The sequence below is a fragment of the Schistocerca gregaria genome, chromosome 8 (genome assembly GCF_023897955.1).
Source record: "Schistocerca gregaria isolate iqSchGreg1 chromosome 8, iqSchGreg1.2, whole genome shotgun sequence".
Taxonomy (NCBI): Eukaryota; Metazoa; Arthropoda; class Insecta; order Orthoptera; family Acrididae; genus Schistocerca; species Schistocerca gregaria.
Genome location: NC_064927.1, coordinates 126,301,812 through 126,323,340, shown reverse-complemented (window position 1 = coordinate 126,323,340; position 21,529 = coordinate 126,301,812). Strand labels below are relative to the sequence as shown.

The following is a 21,529-nucleotide window of genomic DNA, read 5'->3' as shown; positions in this document are numbered from 1 at the left end:
GACGATGAAAATGAAAAAGAAGATGTGGGTGCAGGACGATGTAGATCACCATCGCCGCAAGCTAGCCACTGGAGAGGACGCTCCCCAACATGCCGATCAAGGTCTCCATCGCCATTTAGAAGCTCCAGCCTATCACCTAACCGCCACAACCTGGAAAACTAAAGGTGTGACCCTCCTTGGAGGTGAGGCCACCGAAGAGAAAACTCTTCCACTATCAATCACTCCAAAAATAACAGGAAACGACGTCAATATCCTCATGGATTGCCAACCAGCCCAAGCTCTTATGGTCTCTGAAGCATCATATTCAGTCATTTCGGAGAAGTACTGTCGCCAGTTGCAGAAAACAGTATTTGTCGACAATAAAACATATGTGCTGAAGGTGGCTAATGGGAAATATGTAAAACCTACAGGAAGATGTGTCATTCAGTTGGGTATAAGTGGCCGTACACAGCCCTTAGAATTCATCCTCTTACAAGGGTCATGACGTCATTCTCAGATGGAACTTTTTGAAAGCTTCTAAGGCAATTATAGATTGTGGTCGCTTGAAGATTATGCTAGACGAGATGAGATACTGATGGTCACGAAGATGCGCGTCCGATTGTGTGGAGACTATGTGTGCTGGATGAAGTGATCATTCCCGCAGTCAGTGCTTGAAAGGTAACTGTCATGTGTCATGCCATGCATCAACCCATGGATCTTGTAGTGGAATGTAAGAGAAGCATACCACTGAAGAATAACTTGGTCATCCCAGCCTTTGTTGTCTCATTTAAGAATGGATTCGGTGAATTGTGGATAGTTAACTGTCGCCGAGAACCGCAGATCCTTCCAAGACACATGTGAGTAGCAAACGCTGAGTCGTTAATTGCCAAACAGCTGAGCATCATAGAAACCTCCCATGCCAAGTCTGTGGGCAAAATTGGCACTACCACTACGACACAAGATCTTCTAGCTCAACTATCGCTAGATCTCATTAAGGAACAACAGAAGCAACTACCTGCCATTCTTCAAGAGTTCTCCGAGTGTTTCAATCCATAGGTGAAGAGCAAATTAGAAAAAAATCGACGGTGAAGCACCGGTTAGCACTGGAGACCACCAACCAATAAGCCAGAGAGCATACCATATGTCAGCAATGGAACGTTGAATAATTCGTGATGAGGTAGAGAAAATGATGAAGAATGACATCATTAAGCCTTCGCAGAGCCCATGGTCATCACAAGTAGTTCTTGTCAGGAAGAAGGATGCCAGTTGGTACTTTTGCGTTGATTACAGGAAGCTTAATAAGATAATTAAAAAGGACATTTACCCTCTTCCACGAATTGACAATACACAACATTGTCTGAAGGGGGCTAAGTTTTTCTCAGCCATGGACGTGTACTCGGAACATTGGCAAATCGAAGTAGATGAGGCTGATCGTGAGAAAACTGCATTCATCACCCCTGAGAGCCTGTATGAGTTTAATGTAATGCTGTCTCGTAATGCACCAGCAACTTTTCAACAGATGATGGATAATCTTCTAAGTCACCTGAAGTGGACGATGCGTCTTTGTTATTTAGATGACATTATAGTGTTCTCAGAGACATTTGATGAACACATAAAAAGACTGAGGGCCATTCTTAAGTGTCTCCAACAAGGCAGACTGAACTTAATCCAAGAAAGTGTGTCTTTGAAGCAAACAAAATCAAAATACTTGGACACCTTACGTCAAACAAAGATGTGCGGCCAGACCCAGAAAAGGTGAGATCTGTAACGGAATTTCCTATTCCTAAAAGCATTAGAGATGTGAGAAGCTTCCTCAGATTATGTTCTTATTACCGTCGTTTAATCAAAGACTTTTGTATCAAAGCTAGCCCACTCCAAGAGTTGTTAAAAGCCGATGCTCTCTGTGCCAAGATGTGGCTTAACAGTACCCCAAATTCGGCAGTTCTGTGCATTCACTGCACCCTGCAGGCTAAAATGTGTCTCATCCCTCGATAGAATACTGGCTGGCTATATGTCATCAACTTTGAACCACGGCAGAAACTGAAGAGCAAATTCAGAATGTTGCTGCGGATCATGAGGTTTCAGTCACTGCAACCATATGGATCTTCTACAGGTACCAATGTAAAACAGACCATGGCATGGAAAATTCTTGTGACACTGCACAAGCACTAGCACTATCTGGGGCTCATGGTGCATGGTTAGTTACAGTAACAGCAACCTCATCAACAATTTCCACCAGGACAGCATGCCTTCCTCTTCCAGGTGCCACCCCAAATTCACCCACATTTTTGCATTTCATTATAATCTTCTTTATACCATTTAATGATACTGGGTCTCTCCTCAGATCTTACTGTCAATGATATTCCCTCAATGTATCATTTTAACTGCTGCTATTCACATGAAACAGTTTCATTAACAGCACACAATTTCTTTCCTCAATGGCCATACATGTTATGGCTTGTCAAATATCAGTGTGGACATCATACCGTCATACAAACAGTGTAGAGCACCAGATTTGCACCTGGTGGCCACAACTCAAACTAATTGTTTCTCCTGCGTAAATCGGATCTGCTTTAACTCATTAGCATAGCTACAAAGTTTCACTACCATACGATAATTACAGCCTACGCTGTACCTCTGTGAGTAGTTATCCTTTAATTACAATCATGGGGAACTTCTTTCAGCAGCTGTCGAAATGTGCAAAATCATGCACGGAGAAAGGTTTGAAAGTCTGAAGTCAATACCACTCTCACTGTATTGACGCAATGACCACTGATATTAAAAATAAACTGCTACCACATCTTCATTATAGCCCCAAACTTCACCCTGCAGCTTGATGACAAAAATTATATCAGAAATCCTTCCCACCTTCTTGTTTCCATATGCTACTGTTATGAAAATGAAGGGCAGAAAGAGTTTCTGTTTCATAAAGCTCTGGAAGAGAGGACTACAGATGGAGATATTTCCTTTTGTGGATTCCCTTTTCGGTGACAACAATCTGTCACAGACAAATTGTGTCAGCATATGTACTGATGGGATGGAATTAAGAAGGAGTTCACAGCAGCAGTGGGTGCAGTTTCTCCTCCTGTATAATTCACACACTGCTTGATACACATGTAGTACAACCAGGAGTCAATAATGTGATGAATGATGTAGTTAGAGCTGTAAATTTTGTGAAAAGGTGAGCTATACACAGCAGGGTATTTTACATTTTTTTTTGCAAGGAGGTGGGTTTCACTCATGGGTTGCTTCTATTTCACACTGAGGTAAGTTGGTTGTCTCTTGGTAAAGTTCTTTGTTGCGTAATGGAGCACATGGATAAATTTGTTTTCTCCTACTGAACAGCAGCCTTGCACTTGCGGTTCTGTTTCTGGATACGAAACGGCTTCTAATGCCTGATGTTTCTGAAAAATTGAACGATCTTAATGTATCACTTCCAAGGCCAAAAAGGTCCTATCATCTATCTAATCGATAAAGTGCTTGCATTTATGAAAAAAACTTAGATGATGGAAAATCCAGATGGAGAAGGGTAACTGCGATATGTTTTCATGCCTGAATGATTTCGTGAAGTGCAATGAGTTGGATGTAGGTAAAATTAGTAGTCGGTAGTAGTCGGCATAGCACATCTCAAAAACCTTCAGCAACAATCTCAGAATAAATTTTCAGAACCTTCATCTTAAATGTGACTGGATTCACAGTCCATTCAATCAATCACGAGACCCCTTGCCAACACTAGAACAGCAGGAGCTAATAGAACTCACGAGTGACAGAACACTTAAAAATGTATTTAAATCAAAGTCCCTTAAACAATTCTGAGTGCAGACTCAGAATGAATACCCCAGTTCAGTGAGGACAGTGGACATGTTATTAACTTTCACATCAATTTACTTGTATGAGTCAACATTTCCTGCAACGGCATTCATCGGGGAAAAAGGGTCAATCTCTAGTATAGCTGAGATGTCATCTGTAAGTTGCTGTTGCAAATATCTGATTAAGACTGGATTTGCTTTCTTCACAAATTCAAGCACGCACATCACACTAAGTGTGCAAATGTCAGAAAAGTTCCGAATTTTGAACTGTGTGTATTTTTACTCTTGTTTATCTCCTTCTTGGTTGATCAGTCTGAATATAAGTTTTTAAATTGGCATTAAAATAATGACAATTGTTCTATAATCATTTGTAAATTTTGCTCCTTCACAAATTAAAAATTCTGAATTATTTAAAAGCAATATACACAGACACAGTCAAACTTTAACTATCTGGCTAATTTATGAACTAATTTATAAAAAAATATGTAGTGAACAATATAAAGAAGGACTGCTGCCATGTGTGCTTGCTTGTGTGAATTAATGTGCATGTTTCCTTTTCTGAAGAAAGCTTTGACTGAAAGCTAAATGTGTAATTGTCTTTTCACTTGTGCCTGCCTGATGTTTCCATTGTTTGAAAATATATAGGGAAATAGACATATTTGCTCAATCCCAATAACTGCACACATAGTTATGGTTATTTATAAACACGTTGTAATTCTTAACTTTTGACTGCCTTTGAATAATAATAATAATAACATATGATAAATTTTTAAAAAAAATGCTTAACCATGGTGTGCTCAGAGAACACTGTATAATTACCGGACAGAACTAAATAGCTTTTGTGTCAAGTATGAGAAGTGCTCAGGATGGAAAGAGCAATGGGGTGGGAACCAAATAATTTATGTTACAGAAGAGGGGTGTAACAAAAATGTTTGAGAACCCCTGCCCTATAGTAGCAGGCTTGCACATTACACAGACTTTTTTTACATGACTTATATGAGGAGAATGTCCACATATGAGAAGGCCATATGAAATATGTGGCTACAAGAGTGTGAAATTTGTCATACAGAGAGAATTATTACTGACCATATCTCCGCGTCTCCACATGAGGTAGGACACTTGTGAGATCTCTTTACAGGCTTTGTTAATATGATCATCTCATTAGTTTGGTGTCAATATGTATTCCTAAGGGTTTGACACATTTATTTCCTACATTCTCAGACAATCCTTAAATAAGCTTTTGGGTTTTGTCTGAATTACAAACAAGTTTATTGGCTGCAAATCAATTTAATGCATAATGAGGCGAACTGTCTTCTGTTGTTGAAGTAGAAGGAAATTACTGATAATGTAGATTTGTATACACCATAATTCTCAAATTTTGTTCACAGTATGCCAAAAGGTATGCAGTCAATGCTTCAATATCACATCATACAAGTAACACCATCTTCTTATTTTGGAAATAAGTAGTCTGATCAACAATTTCCAGAACAACTGCAGTAGTACTTTTACCTGGCCGAAATCCATACTGATTGTTGCAAGGGAGGTCATACTTTCAAAATAATTGCTTAATTGAATGCATATGAGTGATCCAAATATTTTTAAGAATATTGGCACAACAACTATTGGTCCATAGTTCTGGGGGAGTTGTTTATCACCTTTTTTTTAATATGGTGATAATTTTTGAGATTTTGGGGGAATCTGGGAGAACTCTATACTCAAGTTACTAAAACAGAACTTAGTGGCTTACTTATCAAGTGAACTGTTCATTTATCAACATAATCAGACATTAAGCACAAATCCATACTTTTGAAATTAGATAATTTCGAAACAATTTCCATCAGCCGTGAATTTATCCAATGCAACAGAGCCAATTCAGACAGCTGGGGACCAAGCAGATCCACTGCAGATTTGTCTGTTGCCTTAATTTAGTCTCAAAGTTCTCTTACATGACAAAGTAATCATTCAATTCTCATAGTTCAAGCCGGGTTGAGCATACCTGACTGGAAGAATGTATCTTGTCTAACAACTTTCCATGCTTTCTTACATTTATTTGGAGTACCTTATCCATACTTTTTAACATTCTGCTTTTTTAGCTTTTATAAGCTTGAAATTTGTAATACTTTTTACTCCTAAGGTAAACATGGTAAACCAAATCCCACAGCTCAGCCCCTGGTTATTCTCGCTTTTACATATTTAATATAGTATGAGCAAGTTTTCTCAAATTTCGGCAGTTCTTTTGCGTACCAGTTATTTTATTTTTTTAAAATTTTTATGTTTATCTGGAAAGCTTTTATTAATGGGGAGCACTGAAAACTGGAAGACCCTATATTAAAAAGTCATCAAAATAACTTTTAACTCCAGTTTTTCCTGTCTGACACTCATCTATGATCCCAATTTGTGTTCTTTAACTTGTCTCTTTGACCTCTTACCCATGTCACACTAAATCCAATGGAATAAGTTGGTTGCTCATGATAAACTGTTAAAACCAATGGAATGTGATCTGCAAATATTCCATCAGCCAGGCTAACAACATATTTTACATTAAGTGAGAATTATACTGTTCTCTTACAGGGGGAAATATGAAAAGATTAATAGAATCAGAGCCTGTGTAATCTACTTTGAAATGAAACAACAGAATACAGAAATTTATTTGTACAAGCTTCTCATATGAAAGCCAAGAGAATAAATATAAGAGAGAGATACATTGGTAGCCCTGCGCCTGCTACACGGACGTCTGAGTCACAGCTCTTGTACAAGATAAGTAATTTAAGTAGTAATAAACTGTTTTTTAACACTTTAAACTAATTTATTACGTTAATTATAGTGCTCTGCAAGCGTACCATTAAAGGTTTTTGTCTTACTCGCATATTTTCACAGTAATCACGTAAAGTTCGTTTTGTTTACATATCGCGGCCAGGCCGAACTTTTGAGTTTTCAGATTAAACTTCATACCGCAATCTTAAGTGCATTTACTGATAGTTTAGTGTGCTAAATACGTTTGCTGCCCCTTTATATCTGTAGAGTATCGTCATCTCTTAAGTAATTTCCAGTAAAAAAACTTCTGAACCACTGTTTACATAGTCGCGAGTAGGCCTAATTTTTCGTACACGTATTTTCATTGTTTTCCGGTAACTTAATTGTCTTTCTGTCACTAAAATCGATTTGTACCATGAGTGTAAAGTGCCTGACGTGCCGTAGGATCGTTAGCTCCGGGTCTGGTGTGATGGATGTAGTAACTTTTTTCATTGGGGCGACTGTAGTGGCGTGGGAATTGGGAAAATGAGCGAGACTCATCAGTGGTTCTGTAGGCTATGCAGTAGAGATAGGAAGATTGTGGAACAGGAGGGGAAAATTGCTGCCCTTCAGGCTGAGTTAGATGAGGCTAGGCGAGAACTGGGCAAGTTAAGGGGGGAGAAGGGTAAACAGGGGTGGGAAGTGGCAACAGGCATGAGGAACAGGCCAAGAAATTCTTCTGACAGCTTTGTTATTAATGTACAAAATAGGTTTGACCTATTGCCTCAGTCAGAAACTGATGAGCCTCTCACAGAAGTAGATGTAGACAGGGCTCAACAAGCTTTCAGCAGCAAATTGATTAAGAATGTAGGGAAGTCTGCAAAGAGAAAGAAAGTCTTGTTGCTAGGTAGTTCGCATGCTAGGGGTGTGGGCCAACTTCTGCAGGATGAATTAGGGTTGGATTACCAGGTCACAAGTTTTTTCAAACCTAGTGCTGAACTTGGGCAGGTTACAGAGGATTTAGGTTCACTATGTAAAGGTGTTACTAAGGAAGACAACGTGGTTATTGTGGGTGGGCCGGGCAACAGTATTGACAGAGATCCGGGGTACAGCATAAAGTGTAACCTGGCAAAGATTGCATCAGCATCGAATCATACCAGTGTTGGGTTTGTGTCGGTTCTGGAGCGCCACGACCGACCTCATTTGACCTCTTCTGTCAGGAGAGTTAATTTGGAGTTGGAACGGCTACTTGGATCTGGTGCAGGGTCACACATTGGTGTGGTTCCTGTTGATTCACTCTGTAGGTGGGACTATACTAGACATGGCCTACACCTCAACAGGAAAGGGAAGGGTAAACTGGCTGGGCTGATAGCAGGAAATTTAAAGGGGAGAGGAACTACATCTCATGGTGGAAACTCTTTTTTAGTGTAAGATCAGTGTCCAGTGGGAAACTCAGCCAGGCAAGTACTAAAGATGTTAAAAAAGTTCAAGATACTCACAAAAGTAAAGTGAAAAATACTGTTAGTATATTTCATCAAAATATTGGGGGATTGAAGAATAAAATTGATGAGCTTCCGCTTTGTTTAGAAGATATAGAAACCAAGAATGTAATAGATATACTATGCCTGTCTGAGCATCACATTGTCACTGATATGCAAAAGGTTAGCATCAATGGGTACAAATTAGCTGCACATGTAAGTAGAGATAATATGATGAGAGGAGGAGTTGCCATATATGTCAAAAGCTTCCACAGTGCAAAAAATTTAGAAACTAAAAAATTTTGTGTAGAGCAACATATGGAAGCATGTGCCACTGAACTTAAACTAAATGATGGCACTTTCATAATTGTAACAGTGTATAGGTCCCCCTCAGGGAATTTCCAGCTATTTCTAGAAAACTTGGATGCTTTGTTGTGCTATCTGTCAGACAGGGGGAAGCAAATTATCATTTGTGGGGATTTCAATGTTGATTCCCTGAAAGAGTGTAATAGGAAGAATGACCTTTTAGTATTACTCAGTTCTTTCAATATGAGCTCCGTCATTGATTTTCCTACTCGGATAACAAAGAACAGCAGTACATTGATAGATAACTTTTTTATAGACCAAGATAAGTTTAAGGACATAAATGCTTATCCTGTTGAGAATGGTCTTTCAGATCATAGTGCACAGCTTGTTACAGTACATGACATAGCTCCATGCAGTATAATAAATCAGACTTTCAAAGCAGTGCGTTCAATTAACAATATAAATATTGCAAACTTTAGGGAAAGCCTACAGCAGCTAGACTGGGATGAAGTGTATAAGGAACCCGATGCAAACTTGAAATATAACTTATTTCACAATACATTTTTAAGGGTATTTGAAAATTGTTTTCCCAAGAAAATAGTTAAACATAATTCCAAGAAAACATATAAAAAACCTTGGCTAACTAATGGAATAAGAATATCTTGCAACCGTAAAAGAGAACTGTATCTAACAGCAAGAGGGAGTACTGACCCCGATATTGTTCAATATTATAAAAACTATTGTGCGGTACTAAGAAAAGTTATTAAAAAGTCCAGAAGCATGTGTATCATGTCTGAGATCAGTAACTCTGATAATAAAATTAAAGCAATTTGGAATATTATTGAAAGGGAAACAGGGCAACCAAGAGCACAGGAAGACTTTAGTGCAATAAAACTGAATGACAAGTGCACTAACAAACAATCAGAAATTGAAAATATTTTGAATAATCATTTTTTAAATGTTGTGGAGAAAATAGGATCTAGATCTTCACTAGAAGAGGCAAGGCTATTAATAGAAGAGGCCATACCTGCACAGTCTGAAACAACTGTAATTCCACCAACCTCTCCCTCTGAAATCAGTAAAATAATAAACTCACTGAAAAGTAAAAGCTCTTACGGAATTGATGGCATTTCCAGCAAAGTACTTAAAGCTTGTTCCCCACAGATAAGTAGGATTCTCAGCCACGTATGTAATAGCTCTTTGGAGCAGGGTGTTTTCCCTGATAGACTGAAATATGCCATTGTAAAACCATTGCATAAAAAGGGGGATACGTCACATGTCAACAACTACCGCCCAATCTCTCTTCTGACAGCTCTATCAAAAATTTTTGAGAAAGTAATGTATTCAAGAGTAGCCTCCCATATTTGTAAAAATAAAGTACTAACAAAATGTCAGTTTGGTTTTCAGAAAGGCTTTTCAACAGAAAATGCTATATATGCTTTCACTGATCAAATATTAAATGCTCTGAATAACCGGACATCACCCATTGGTATTTTTTGTGATCTCTCAAAGGCCTTTGATTGTGTAAATCATGGAATTCTTTTAGATAAGCTAAATCATTATGGTTTGAGTGGGGCAGTGCACAAATGGTTTAATTCATACTTAACTGGAAGAATGCAGAAAGTTGAAATAAGTGGTTCGTGTAATGTTAAAACAACAGCTGATTCCTCAAACTGGGGTGCTATCAAGCACGGGGTCCCACAGGGTTCGGTCTTAGGGCCTTTACTGTTCTTGATATACATTAATGACTTACCATTCCACATTGATGAAGATGCAAAGTTAGTTCTTTTTGCTGATGATACAAGTATAGTAATAACATCCAAAAACCAAGAACTAAGTGATGTAATTGTAAATGATGTTTTTCACAAAATTATTAAGTGGTTCTCAGCAAACGGACTCTCTTTAAATTTTGATAAAACACAGTATATACAGTTCCGTACAGTAAATGGCACAACTCCAGTAATAAATATAGAATTTGAACAAAAGTCTGTAGCTAAGGTAGAATTTTCAAAATTTTTAGGTGTGTCCATTGATGAGAGGTTAAACTGGAAGCAACACATTGATGGTCTGCTGAAACGTCTGAGTTCAGCTACGTATGCTATTAGGGTTATTGCAAATTTTGGTGATAAGAATCTCAGTAAATTAGCTTACTATGCCTACTTTCATTCACTGCTTTTGTATGGTTTCATATTCTGGGGTAATTCATCGTTGAGTAGAAAAGTATTCATTGCTCAAAAACGTGTAATCAGAATAATTGCTGGAGCCCACCCACGGTCATCTTGCAGACATCTATTTAAGGATCTAGGGATCCTCACAGTAACCTCACAGTATATATATTCCCTTATGAAATTTGTTGATAATAATCCAACCCAATTCAAAAGTAATAGCAGTGTGCATACCTATAACACCAGGAGAAAGGATGATCTTCACTATGCAGGGTTAAATCTGACTTTGGCACAGAAAGGGGTAAATTATGCTAAGCCTGACAGATAGCCAACTAACATTTAAAAATAAATTAAAAGAATTTCTAGATGACAACTCCTTCTACTCATTGGCTGAATTTTTAGATATAAACTAAGTAAAAAAAAAACTTAATCATTAGTGTCATGCAATATTTTGTGTAATGTAATTTCTTGTACAGACATCTTTTATTAACCTGACACGTTCCACATCATTACGAAGTGTCGTATTCATGATCTATGGAACAAGTATTAATCTAATCTAATCTAATCTAATCTACATACATAGCATGAAGTGACACAAACCACACATGTATTACATACAAATGACATTTTTTCACTAAAAATTATAGGAACATTTATATTATTGTTTGAAAACATGTTAGCAACATTCAAATAAATTAGGGGAAGAGGAAGGGAAGCTGTTCCCTAAAGGAGGTTGTGGCATGCTAACATAAGAGTAAGCAAGAGGCTGTAACTTCATACTGAACAAGGAGGAAACTAGAATGTAGAGTTATTCCCAGATGAACAGTAGTTGCAGGTACCTACATAGTGCAAGCTATGATGAAGGGAGAGGAGATGAAGATAAGCTATAACTTCGCACTAATATACTCCTTAAAGTTTTAAAAAGAGATAATATGTTTATGCTAGGACAGATAAAAATATCGAAAATAAGAGCAACAATATTTTAAGGTAGCATGTAGGACTGACAATTTTACAAATGCTCTACTAAAATGATCATTGGTCTGAAACACAGTAACATAAATAATAAACTATATGTAATAACAGCACTGAGATACCAAATGAAAAGAAGTCTAGGTGTGAATGTAAATCTAGAAGAGTGTGGTAACTCAAGTGTATAGTGACCAGGAAGAATCAAAAGGTTAAGGAGCAATGTCCTCATGCAAACGAACAGGGGAAAAGGGTAGGGTGCTTTGCATGCTGGTGAGTGTTTGTGATGCAATATACCCAGTATAATGAGTGTGTAAGAGTAAGGGGTAAGTGGACCCATAGAAGAGATGGCCTATGCCTAGATTAGGTGAATCCACAGAAAGAATGACCTGAACCATGTTAGGAGAGGCTGGTTTGTATAGACACATCAGAATCTTAAACTGAAAGGTAATTATGAATTATCCAGCTACAGAAGATGGTGTAGAAGCAAGTAATTGTTTTTCTCATTCACAAAGGTTACTTCAAGCTAGTACAATGTAAAAAGACTTACCAGGCTAACATCGCAGTTGAGCAGCAGTGTTTCTGTGCATGTTTGACTTCCTGAATGTCTAAGATTTGCAATTCACAATGGCAGATTGAATCTACAAATCAGAATGTGCATAAAAGAAGGCATGCAACTGGCCTATGCTTAAGTATTCAATGAGTTAGAGTGAACTGGCAGTGGCTACTGCTGCATAAAAGAAACAGTATACAATCATAAATATAAGGTGATTGGACAAAAGGAAGCTTATGAAATACCTCACATCTAAATCCTTGAATTAGCATGATGACATGTCCAATGCAAAAGTTATCTAAGGCGAAGTGGTAGTAATCCACAAACCTTGGACGGTAATAAGTTGAGGCAATGGGAACAGATTTCACAACTGAACATGACACTGACAGTGGACCTATACAGATGACTGGCTAAACCAAAAGAAGGCACAAAGTTATATGTATGTTACAATTCTGATGACTTAATAAGAAAGGTAGTCTCATGGCATAGTGAAATTTATGCATATAAGCAGACCTAGAGATGAAACACAAGATAATTTTAAGATACAATGGGTGAAATGAAGAGTGGGGCTCTCATTGATCTTTAAAGGCAAGTTTGCTATGTGGAAATGGTTACAGTCAAGTATTCTGATATTGATGCAGTGACATACATGAATTTATGTGATCAAAGAACATGCCTGATACATATAAAAGCAGTGTCCTGTAAACCAGACTCTGATTAATAAAAACATAAGTGAGAGTTATAGAGTTTGGGGTTGAAAGAGAAGAGCTAGGCTTCTATCTGCTTTCTTAGTTACATATTTCCAGTACATCACCGTATTATAACTCAAGAGAATAAGAGCAGGAAATTTCAACTGAAGAATAGCACATCGTCTTTAAATCCGAATTTCCATAACAGTCTATGTGAGCTGTGCCCAGTGCAAATTAGGTTGTTACCATAATTATGGTGCACTGAAGTACTGTGGTTCATACTTGTATACTGCTTGACTGTGGTGAACTTTGGCAGTAGTTTAACAGGAGCTGTACTAACTACAACCATGTGGAACCTAACATTTTTCATACTTTTTGGAGGTGAATGAAGAGAGAACGGACACAAAAATTTCTACGATTGAGTGAGGATAGACTCCAAGATCTTTAGGTTTGCTGTCTAACACCTACCAAATTAACAATCGATCCACACACATGTACTGCAATGAATATTAAATTGAAGAATATTTGTATTCAAAACAATAAATGGAATATTCTGATTGTGGTGGCATCCCAAACACGAATTGTTCTGTATCTTATTGTACTGTGTACTTGCGCTTGTATCTCATTTTTTCCATCAACTGGTCTCTCGGTTTAAAGACAACATTCAAAATGAAGAAGAAATTCTTCATTTTGAAAAGTTGTAACTTCGCCTCCCTTCCCCCAAATAACACTCATAACCTATCTGCTTTGCAAAAGTCAATAATTTATAATCACAAAAAGGTCCTGAAATGTCACATTTGCCAGAATATCTGTGACAGCATCCAGGTAAATAGTTTTCTTTCACTTCTGTAGTATCTGGTACTGCCCAACAGCTAGCATTTGAAAATCAGTTCAACACAGTTTGCTGTATTACAGATTGCACTCAGTGCCAAATGTGAACAGACCGTAAAATATTCACTCTTATTACACCCTTTCTTTCAAGCAGTTAAATTTTCCACTGTATAACAGCCATTTTGTATTTAGCTTTCACATGCTGAATTAGGTCCAGTCTAGAGGCTGTAGTTCAGACCTTTGGGTATGCAGGGCATATGTCAGTAATAACAGTGAACTTTCATCTTGCTGCATCCATCTTGGCATCTAAAGTGCTAAGAAACTCAGTATCAATTTCAGCAATAATCCAAGCATTGCTAATAAAATTGCAGGTGCTGAAAAGTGAGTTTTTATTTTTAAGTCACCTGGAAGTTTTAGATTTTCCCATTATTAATGGTGGCAACTTTCACTGTTGTTACTATTAACACTCACAAGGGGAAGGCTTCAGACACGGCCAACCAATTCGGCTCAAATTTGGAAGATCAGTTGTGTACAATCTAAATTGAAGGACTCTAAGATATTTTGGGTCAACACCCCCACATTTTTGAGAAAATCACTCCTAAAGTTTATGACGAGCAATCGACTCAAAATTGGAGGGATCAATAGATAGTTGTAAATAGAGCATTTTTCATCATCAGGTATGGAGTCCGCAAACGCAAACTTTTCCAGTAATCGAGGAAACAAACTTGTACAACTGCCACTTCGGTAGCCACATGGTAAACGCCAACAGTGCTGATAACGCTACGGTCAAGGTAACTGGCTGGGAATTGGGGAACCCGGGCTTGAATCTCAAAGAAACCTAAGATGTTATTATTTTCGTTTGTATTTTTCCATATCTCAATTGATAGGGACAGGAGGGTTAATAAGATAAGTAAATTAATAAGGAATGATATTAATAATAATGTACTAAAATTTAGACTTTCACAATGGACAATAATAAGGTAGGCAAACTAATTTCCCAAATGCTGTAAGTTAGTAAAGTATTAAACTTTTAAGCCTTGTCACATGAAAACAACTCCGAGTAAGAGTGCTGCGAATTCCTCATGAGGGATCACAGATAGCCAACTGCACGACGCTTATTTACAGCAATGCATGGGACAGAATGCATGTGAGAAGAGTTATGTTGTCCCGGTTGCCTCTTCGTCACATCATAGTTGTGAACCTGGAAGAGTGAAGGTGTCCAGCACGAGCCTTATAGAAGTCAATCGGAAAAAGTTGTCTTCAGTCATTAGGCTGCCATGAACCTTGCGGATACATGTAGTGATTTTTGCATTGTTAATGCGCCGAGTGAAATACATTTTGTGGATGAATACAGTGTCGTTCCGTAACTAACATATGACGAGTACTGTATGTAGTTTGTAGTAATTAGTTCGTCTGTTTATGCCGTAGTAACTAGTTATTGTTTGTTGTGTCATATCTTTCAGGTGCATAATCTGAATAAGGATGTACACCTTTCGGCTAGTGCTGTGTTGGGAGCATGTCACAGATGATGGCAAGCAGGAAGTTACTGACACTGTGTTTTGGTTTGTAAAAGAGTTGCACGACAGATGCATTATCAATGCACTATTGGAAGCAGGTAGTTTTGTTTCTCAGCATTCCAGATTGATAGGAGCGGCTATCGTCGAGCGATTTTTGGAGCTGACGAACGAAATTACTTTTGTTGATACTGAAGTACTATACCATGAAGACGAAGCAGAAGGTGATTAAGTGGAATATATCCCGACTAGTGAATCGCAAAATGGTCATAACACTTTGGAAATCTTCACGTCACTGGGAATATTAGCTTCATCTGTTCCCGATGAGTATTACGAACTGGTTACTAAACGATTGAACTACGGCACTATACCCCTTGAAGTAAAAGTAAAGGCGGTAGTGCTAGCCAGGAATCATCCAAATTGGAACTTACAAACACTGCAAAAGAATGGAGCAACAACAGCCCCAAAAAGGAAGGAGGACTTGAAATTGTGGGAAAGTGATGTTGTTAAAGGAGGGACAAGATATGACAAATACCATGCGATAAATAAGTGGACATACAACCAATTTGTCGAATCTTGTTGTCGTAATGAGAATATAACAATGCGAATACTTCAGGAATGGGCTGCAGGTGCAGCACTTCAATATACGGCCAACAAGGATTTTACATTTGCTGCATCATTATCTTAGGCAAGAAATTTCAAATCAGAGTATAAAATTCATCAAGTCACTAAATACGTCTCTCATAAGGAGGTACAAAATATAGAAGATATACAGAAAGTGGCGGCTCTTTTCAGCATACAAATGGCGTCACTTATGATCAGTTTTAATCATGATTATATGATCAACACCGACCAAACAGGATGCCAGTATCAGGTGAACATTCGAAGCACATTATCGCGTAAGGGGGGAAAACGAACCCTTGTCACAGTTGGTAGTAAAAACAAACTAACACATTTGTACATGGTGCAATATGCCATCACAGCCTGTGGAAAAGTGTTGCCTAAGGTTTTCCTGTGTTTACAGGAAAGGAATGTTACTTTTGGTCCTCGGGTTATAGAAGAGGTCAATTGCTTAACCGACTCATTGAAAAATGTTTACATTACCTGCTCCAAATCCGGGAAACTGACAAATGTGATTTACAGAACATTTCTTGAGAATGTTTTAAAACCATATATTTCTGATAACAACTTCTGTCTAATACTGGATTCCTGGAGTGGGCAAATTAATACTACAATATATGACACAATGTTTATAGATGGCGAGGCTCAGCCAACGTGCACAATAAAAGTAATACCGCCAAACAGCACACCTGTGTGCCAGCCATGTGATGTTTATTTCTATCGCCAGGTTAGAAACTTTATTTCCAGGCTTCAGAATTACAGTGTGCTTCTGGAAACCCAGAATAACCGCACGGATGCAATAACTATTCATTGCACAATCCATAACCAACATTCAGCACCGATTTTTCAGGCAATGATATCGTAAGTGTGGTACGCATCAAAATTAATTCCCGAAAAGAACATATTTTTAAATGTAAACCAAGTTTGTTTTCCACTGACTCTTTGGATGGAACAGTGAAGCTGTTGAAAGATTACATTCATTAGAGGTTCTTGGTGCTGTGAGTATATTTGTTTCGAATGTTTATATGACAAGTACCATCCATCTAGTTGTTCGAAAAAAAGTGAGGACAAGTAACAGTGACTGGAAGAGCAATTATAAATTGACCTGGAGTAACATTTTAGTTGTTTACTACCCCAAAGAGGTTTGAGACATTTATTTGCCTACCTTATTATCATCATTCCTTATTGATTTACTTACCTTATTAACCCTCCTATCCCTAGCAATTGAGATATGGAAAAATACAAACAAAAAGAACATCTGCTAGGTTTCTCCAATTCCCAGCCAGTTACCTTGGCTGTTGTGCTATCGGTGCTGTCGGCAAAAAGCGTTTACCATGTGAGTACAGAAGCAGCCATTATAAAAGTTTCTTACCTCGATTTCTGGAAAAATATGCGTTTTTGGACCCCATACCTGATGATGAAAAATGCTCTATTTACAATTGTCTATCGATCCTGCCAATTTTGAGTCAATTCTCGCCGTAACCTTTAGGGGTGATTCTCTCAAAAACGCGGGGGTGTTGACCCAAAATATCTTAGATTCCTTCGTTTTAGGTTTACACATGCGACCTGACAAATTTGAGCCAAATTGGTTGGCCGTGTCTGAGGCCTTCCCCTTGTCAGCAGGGCCATCAATCTTTTTTTCCTTTTGTTGTCTCTGTAACATTTTCTCTCTGAACAGAATAGGCCTACGTTTTTCAGGTATGTAAATTATGAAAGGCTACAGTTCCATCAGTATTGAAAACATTCCTGAGCTCATATCCATAATCACCCATGGCAAAATATTCTTCTTCCTATGTCCAATACTTTCCACAATGCCACCTCACTTAACATCCACCCACTACCCCATGCAAGGGATCCTGCCAGTCATTCAGTGCACAAAAATCTTTATTTCCAAGTTTTGGGGAGATTTCTTGGGCCTTCTCAATAATAAATTTCCATCAATGGGAATGTTTCAAGTAATCATTTAATGAAGACATTTTATTAGTAAGAAAGTGGTTTCCAAATACTTAAGAACCCAACACACCTTAAGTCTTAGCTGTGCATCCTGTCACATGGCACATTAACCAGACAATTGTCTGATATGACTATGCTCACAAGAGTAACCATAAACTGTGCAGCACCGTCCAGTAATTGTACAGTCTTCACACTATTATCATCACCTATTATCTGTTATCATAATTAACATGATAAAAAAAATTTACTTTTCAATTTTATTGAAGACTTCCGAAACCTTCATAAACACTGGGATATAATACGTGTTTCATAACACAGTGTTCACATAAGATATTCCAATATAAAACAAACTTCCTGGGTCCTGATATGACATCTGATGATGTAGTGAAGAAATTAAACAATCTCAATCTGCTTTCCAGAAAGAATTAAAGAAGCAATACAGCTGCAACCACACAACAAACTGCAACTCCCCTTTTTCTGTCGCACTGTCACTTTATCATCATAAATGACATAACTGAGGGGAAATCTGAATGTAGTCCACACACTTGCAGTTCAGATAATTATACAGCTTTTGGCTTGGGTTAATAACTGCACAGATAAACAGAACTTTAATAATGAAGCAAGAATGTCCTCCTTTTTTAATACATAAGGGCCCTGAGTTTTAGCATTCAGAAATGTCTCCATACATAGAGCACAAATAAGATTGCACTAAATTGTATTTCTCTGCCATGTTGGAGAGTTTAATGTTTTAGCTTGCCTTCAGTATCACAATAACTGTCAGCTATGCTGAATCTTACGCTTTCTTCTTTTGCTGAATAACTACAAAAACTTTCACAGTAGAGAATTCAACACTATGACAAGGTGATCAATCTGCATGCCCAGACATAATGGTAATATTTTTTGTAATTTCAGATCACATACATGCAGAAATTGGCACTTATTCAATTTTTTTGACCAAAACTACAACACAATCAATTATGAATTACTGAAATTTCCTGTACAAGCAATTTAATGCAAGGAGATACAAAATGAAAGAAATAGTCGTAAACTCTTGAACACATTATGAATTTCATCATAGCAGGGTTTCAGTTTGTAAAATGTTTAATGTTTATTCCTTAAAAGGGTTTTTTTTTCCGAAAGCAGGGTTCGTTAAAACCAAATTGCAGATCATTGTTATTATGGCAATTTCATCAGAACAGACAGAAATATTCATTAAAAGTGGGACCATTAATAAGAGGTTTTACTATACTTTGCTCAGGAGAAATGAATATGTTGCACATCACATATAAAAATACAAGCATGAAGCCTTTGACACAAGAATGAATTTTCAAAACACATAATCTATTAAACAATAAACGAGCAACGAAGAAGTGACTAATAACAGAACCTGTCTATTTATGATATGAAACAAGTTTATATTCACAGGGTAAGTGATTTCTCACTACACTACACTACACTACAGATAAAGTTAATATGAACTTTTAAGCTTTGGGTCTGCTTAAGAAAATGCAATTAATCTGTAATATGGATTGTCATGCATCTTCAAGTATGAACAACAATAATTCTTAACATGATTTTGTAGTTACTTCATTCAGCTACATATTATTCCCCATGATTATTCTAATTTTGTAACAAACATTTATGGATATCACAGATTTCTTCAAAAAACATACAACCTGCCTTCATAATGAAGTAGCATAACTTTTGGGATAGTATGCGATCCATTTGACAGTTTGCCTATCTAGTTTCAGGATTTGGTACCAGTAAAGATATTTCAGGCAGGTAATATGTGCAGATACTGTAAGACTTCAAAGGTTATTCATAAATTAATCTCCAATTGGCTATTTAAAAAAAGGATTTTTTTTCATCAAATGAAAATACATGGTTCCAGAGTCCTTTCCAGGTCTTAAACACCAATGATGTGCACATGCAGACTGAAGCAATGAATGTAAATTTCTACCAAGACTGGGCTCACAAGGCAGATGCCCTAGCTGCTATGCCACCCTGGCACAGTGGCTTTGCTCGACTGCACAGACTACCCTTGCAAGCCTCCCTCCTCAATCCAATATCCCATTCACATCTCAGCGCACTTGGTATTATCCCTAAACTTGAAAAGCATTGCAGAGGCTCTCCAACTGAATTGGAATACACCCGAGCATCAAACAAAACAGGGTCCTGCCTGCCTTGGTACAGATTTTCATTCAGTGCTTCAGCCTGCTCGACTGCACAGACTACCCTTGCAACCCTCCCTCCTCAATCCAATATCCCATTCACATCTCAGCGCACTTGGTATTATCCCTAAACTTGAAAAGCATTGCAGAGGCTCTCCAACTGAACTGGAATACACCCGAGCATCAAACAAAACAGGGTCCTGCCTGCCTTGGTACAGATTTTCATTCAGTGCTTCAGCCTGTATATATACATAAAAGATATTCTTTGTATATAATCTATACTCAACACCTTGGCATTACTTCTTCACATAGCCAACATCAAAATTCAAATATCTGTGATACTGTGACACCATCTCTGTCCCTTCATTAAATAGTGGAGCTGCCTGATGCTTCACCCAGTTGTTGAACACATCCTTGAGCACATCATTGATTAGTTGCTGAGTAGCTGGTCAGAGGTCCATCTTTAAGAAGAGATGAAAGTCATACAGTGCAATGGTACCTTTGGTAACCACATCACGAGCGGGTTGTATTGGACTGATCTTCGGAGTCCACAATAAAATTATGATGTTATAGTTTTATCAAGTGCTACCCTCACAAAATCTGTTGTCAATATTCCTTTGTGATCCCAAAAAACAGTAACCACCATTTTGCAGTTCAACAGAGCCTGCTCGAATTCTTTGGGCTGGACTGTTCCTTATTTTCAGAGTTCATGTACTGCACTGATGTCTTGTCGCCAGTCATGATTCTGTTGAGAAGTTCTTCCCCCACTTCAGTATAGTGCTGGAAGACTGTCAAGGCTGAACCTATTCTTTCACTTTTGTGAGCATCGCTTATGCATTTTGGTACTTACTGGCCACCAAAGTTATGGTAACGTAACCTCTCTGTGACAGTGTTAAAGAGGGTTGTGCATGAAATCTGAGGCACATTTGCAGAATGTCCAGAAATTCTGGACACATATCTTGCCTGTGCAATTTTCTTACCACGTTGCACCGGTTCATCTGTCATTTCTGAATGTATCTCTTAAACACTTTTATTATGCAGATCTGCAATTTGACCTATACAGTCTCTTTCTCCGTGTAGACAAGCAACACTGTCAATGTCAACCACATGTGGCCTACATACTGACGAATGCAACAGAGAGCTGTCTGACGCAAAGATTTTCTGACCTTCAAAGTCTTTTCCAACCAGGGAAGCAACAGGAAGCTACTTCCACTTCTTTATTGTTAATTGGCAACTGGACATGGCTCCATATTAACTTGAAAGAGAAATGTATCAATGTAATCATATTGCATACTTAAGAATGTACCTGGTAGGCAGCAAGCAGCTGAGGGTCCAGGGAGGGGTGCTGCTGCTGCTGTTGCTGAGCATGGTGCTGTGCTGTCATGAGCCTTAGCTGGCCCGCAGCACTTCGTTCCCCTCCACTCTGCAACCGAATGCTTAGCATGTTGGCCAGTGCAGTCTTTGTGTTTGGGTTTACTACCAGCTGCTGCTGCTGTTGCTGCACCTGCATTACCAAATGAAACATCTCGAACATGACAATGGTGAGAAAAAATGCTCAGCTACATTAGTATGCTCACTATTTTGTTACCTTTAAAGTCACATTATTTTTACATCACAACAGTCAACAAATCATTGGACTGATACCAGGAACTGTTCACCTTTTAAGTTATAGAATACACACATTAAACTTCAATACATGATGGCAGTGAAAGATGAAAACTTGTAAGATTGTAACACTGTGAAATACAAGGAATTACTGTG

General features: G+C 38.0%; 1 protein-coding gene across 6 annotated transcripts in view; it reads right to left on the bottom strand.

The window, feature by feature from the left end:
- LOC126284081 (PAX-interacting protein 1-like) overlaps window positions 1–21,529 on the bottom strand; it is a 163,152-nt gene that overhangs the window by 63,370 nt on the left and 78,253 nt on the right. For all 6 annotated transcript variants that reach the window (XM_049982720.1, XM_049982724.1, XM_049982722.1 and 3 more), the window contains one exon: window positions 21,075–21,272. In XM_049982720.1, coding sequence (XP_049838677.1) covers window positions 21,075–21,272 — 198 coding nt within the window. The remainder of the gene's footprint in view (window positions 1–21,074; window positions 21,273–21,529) is intronic.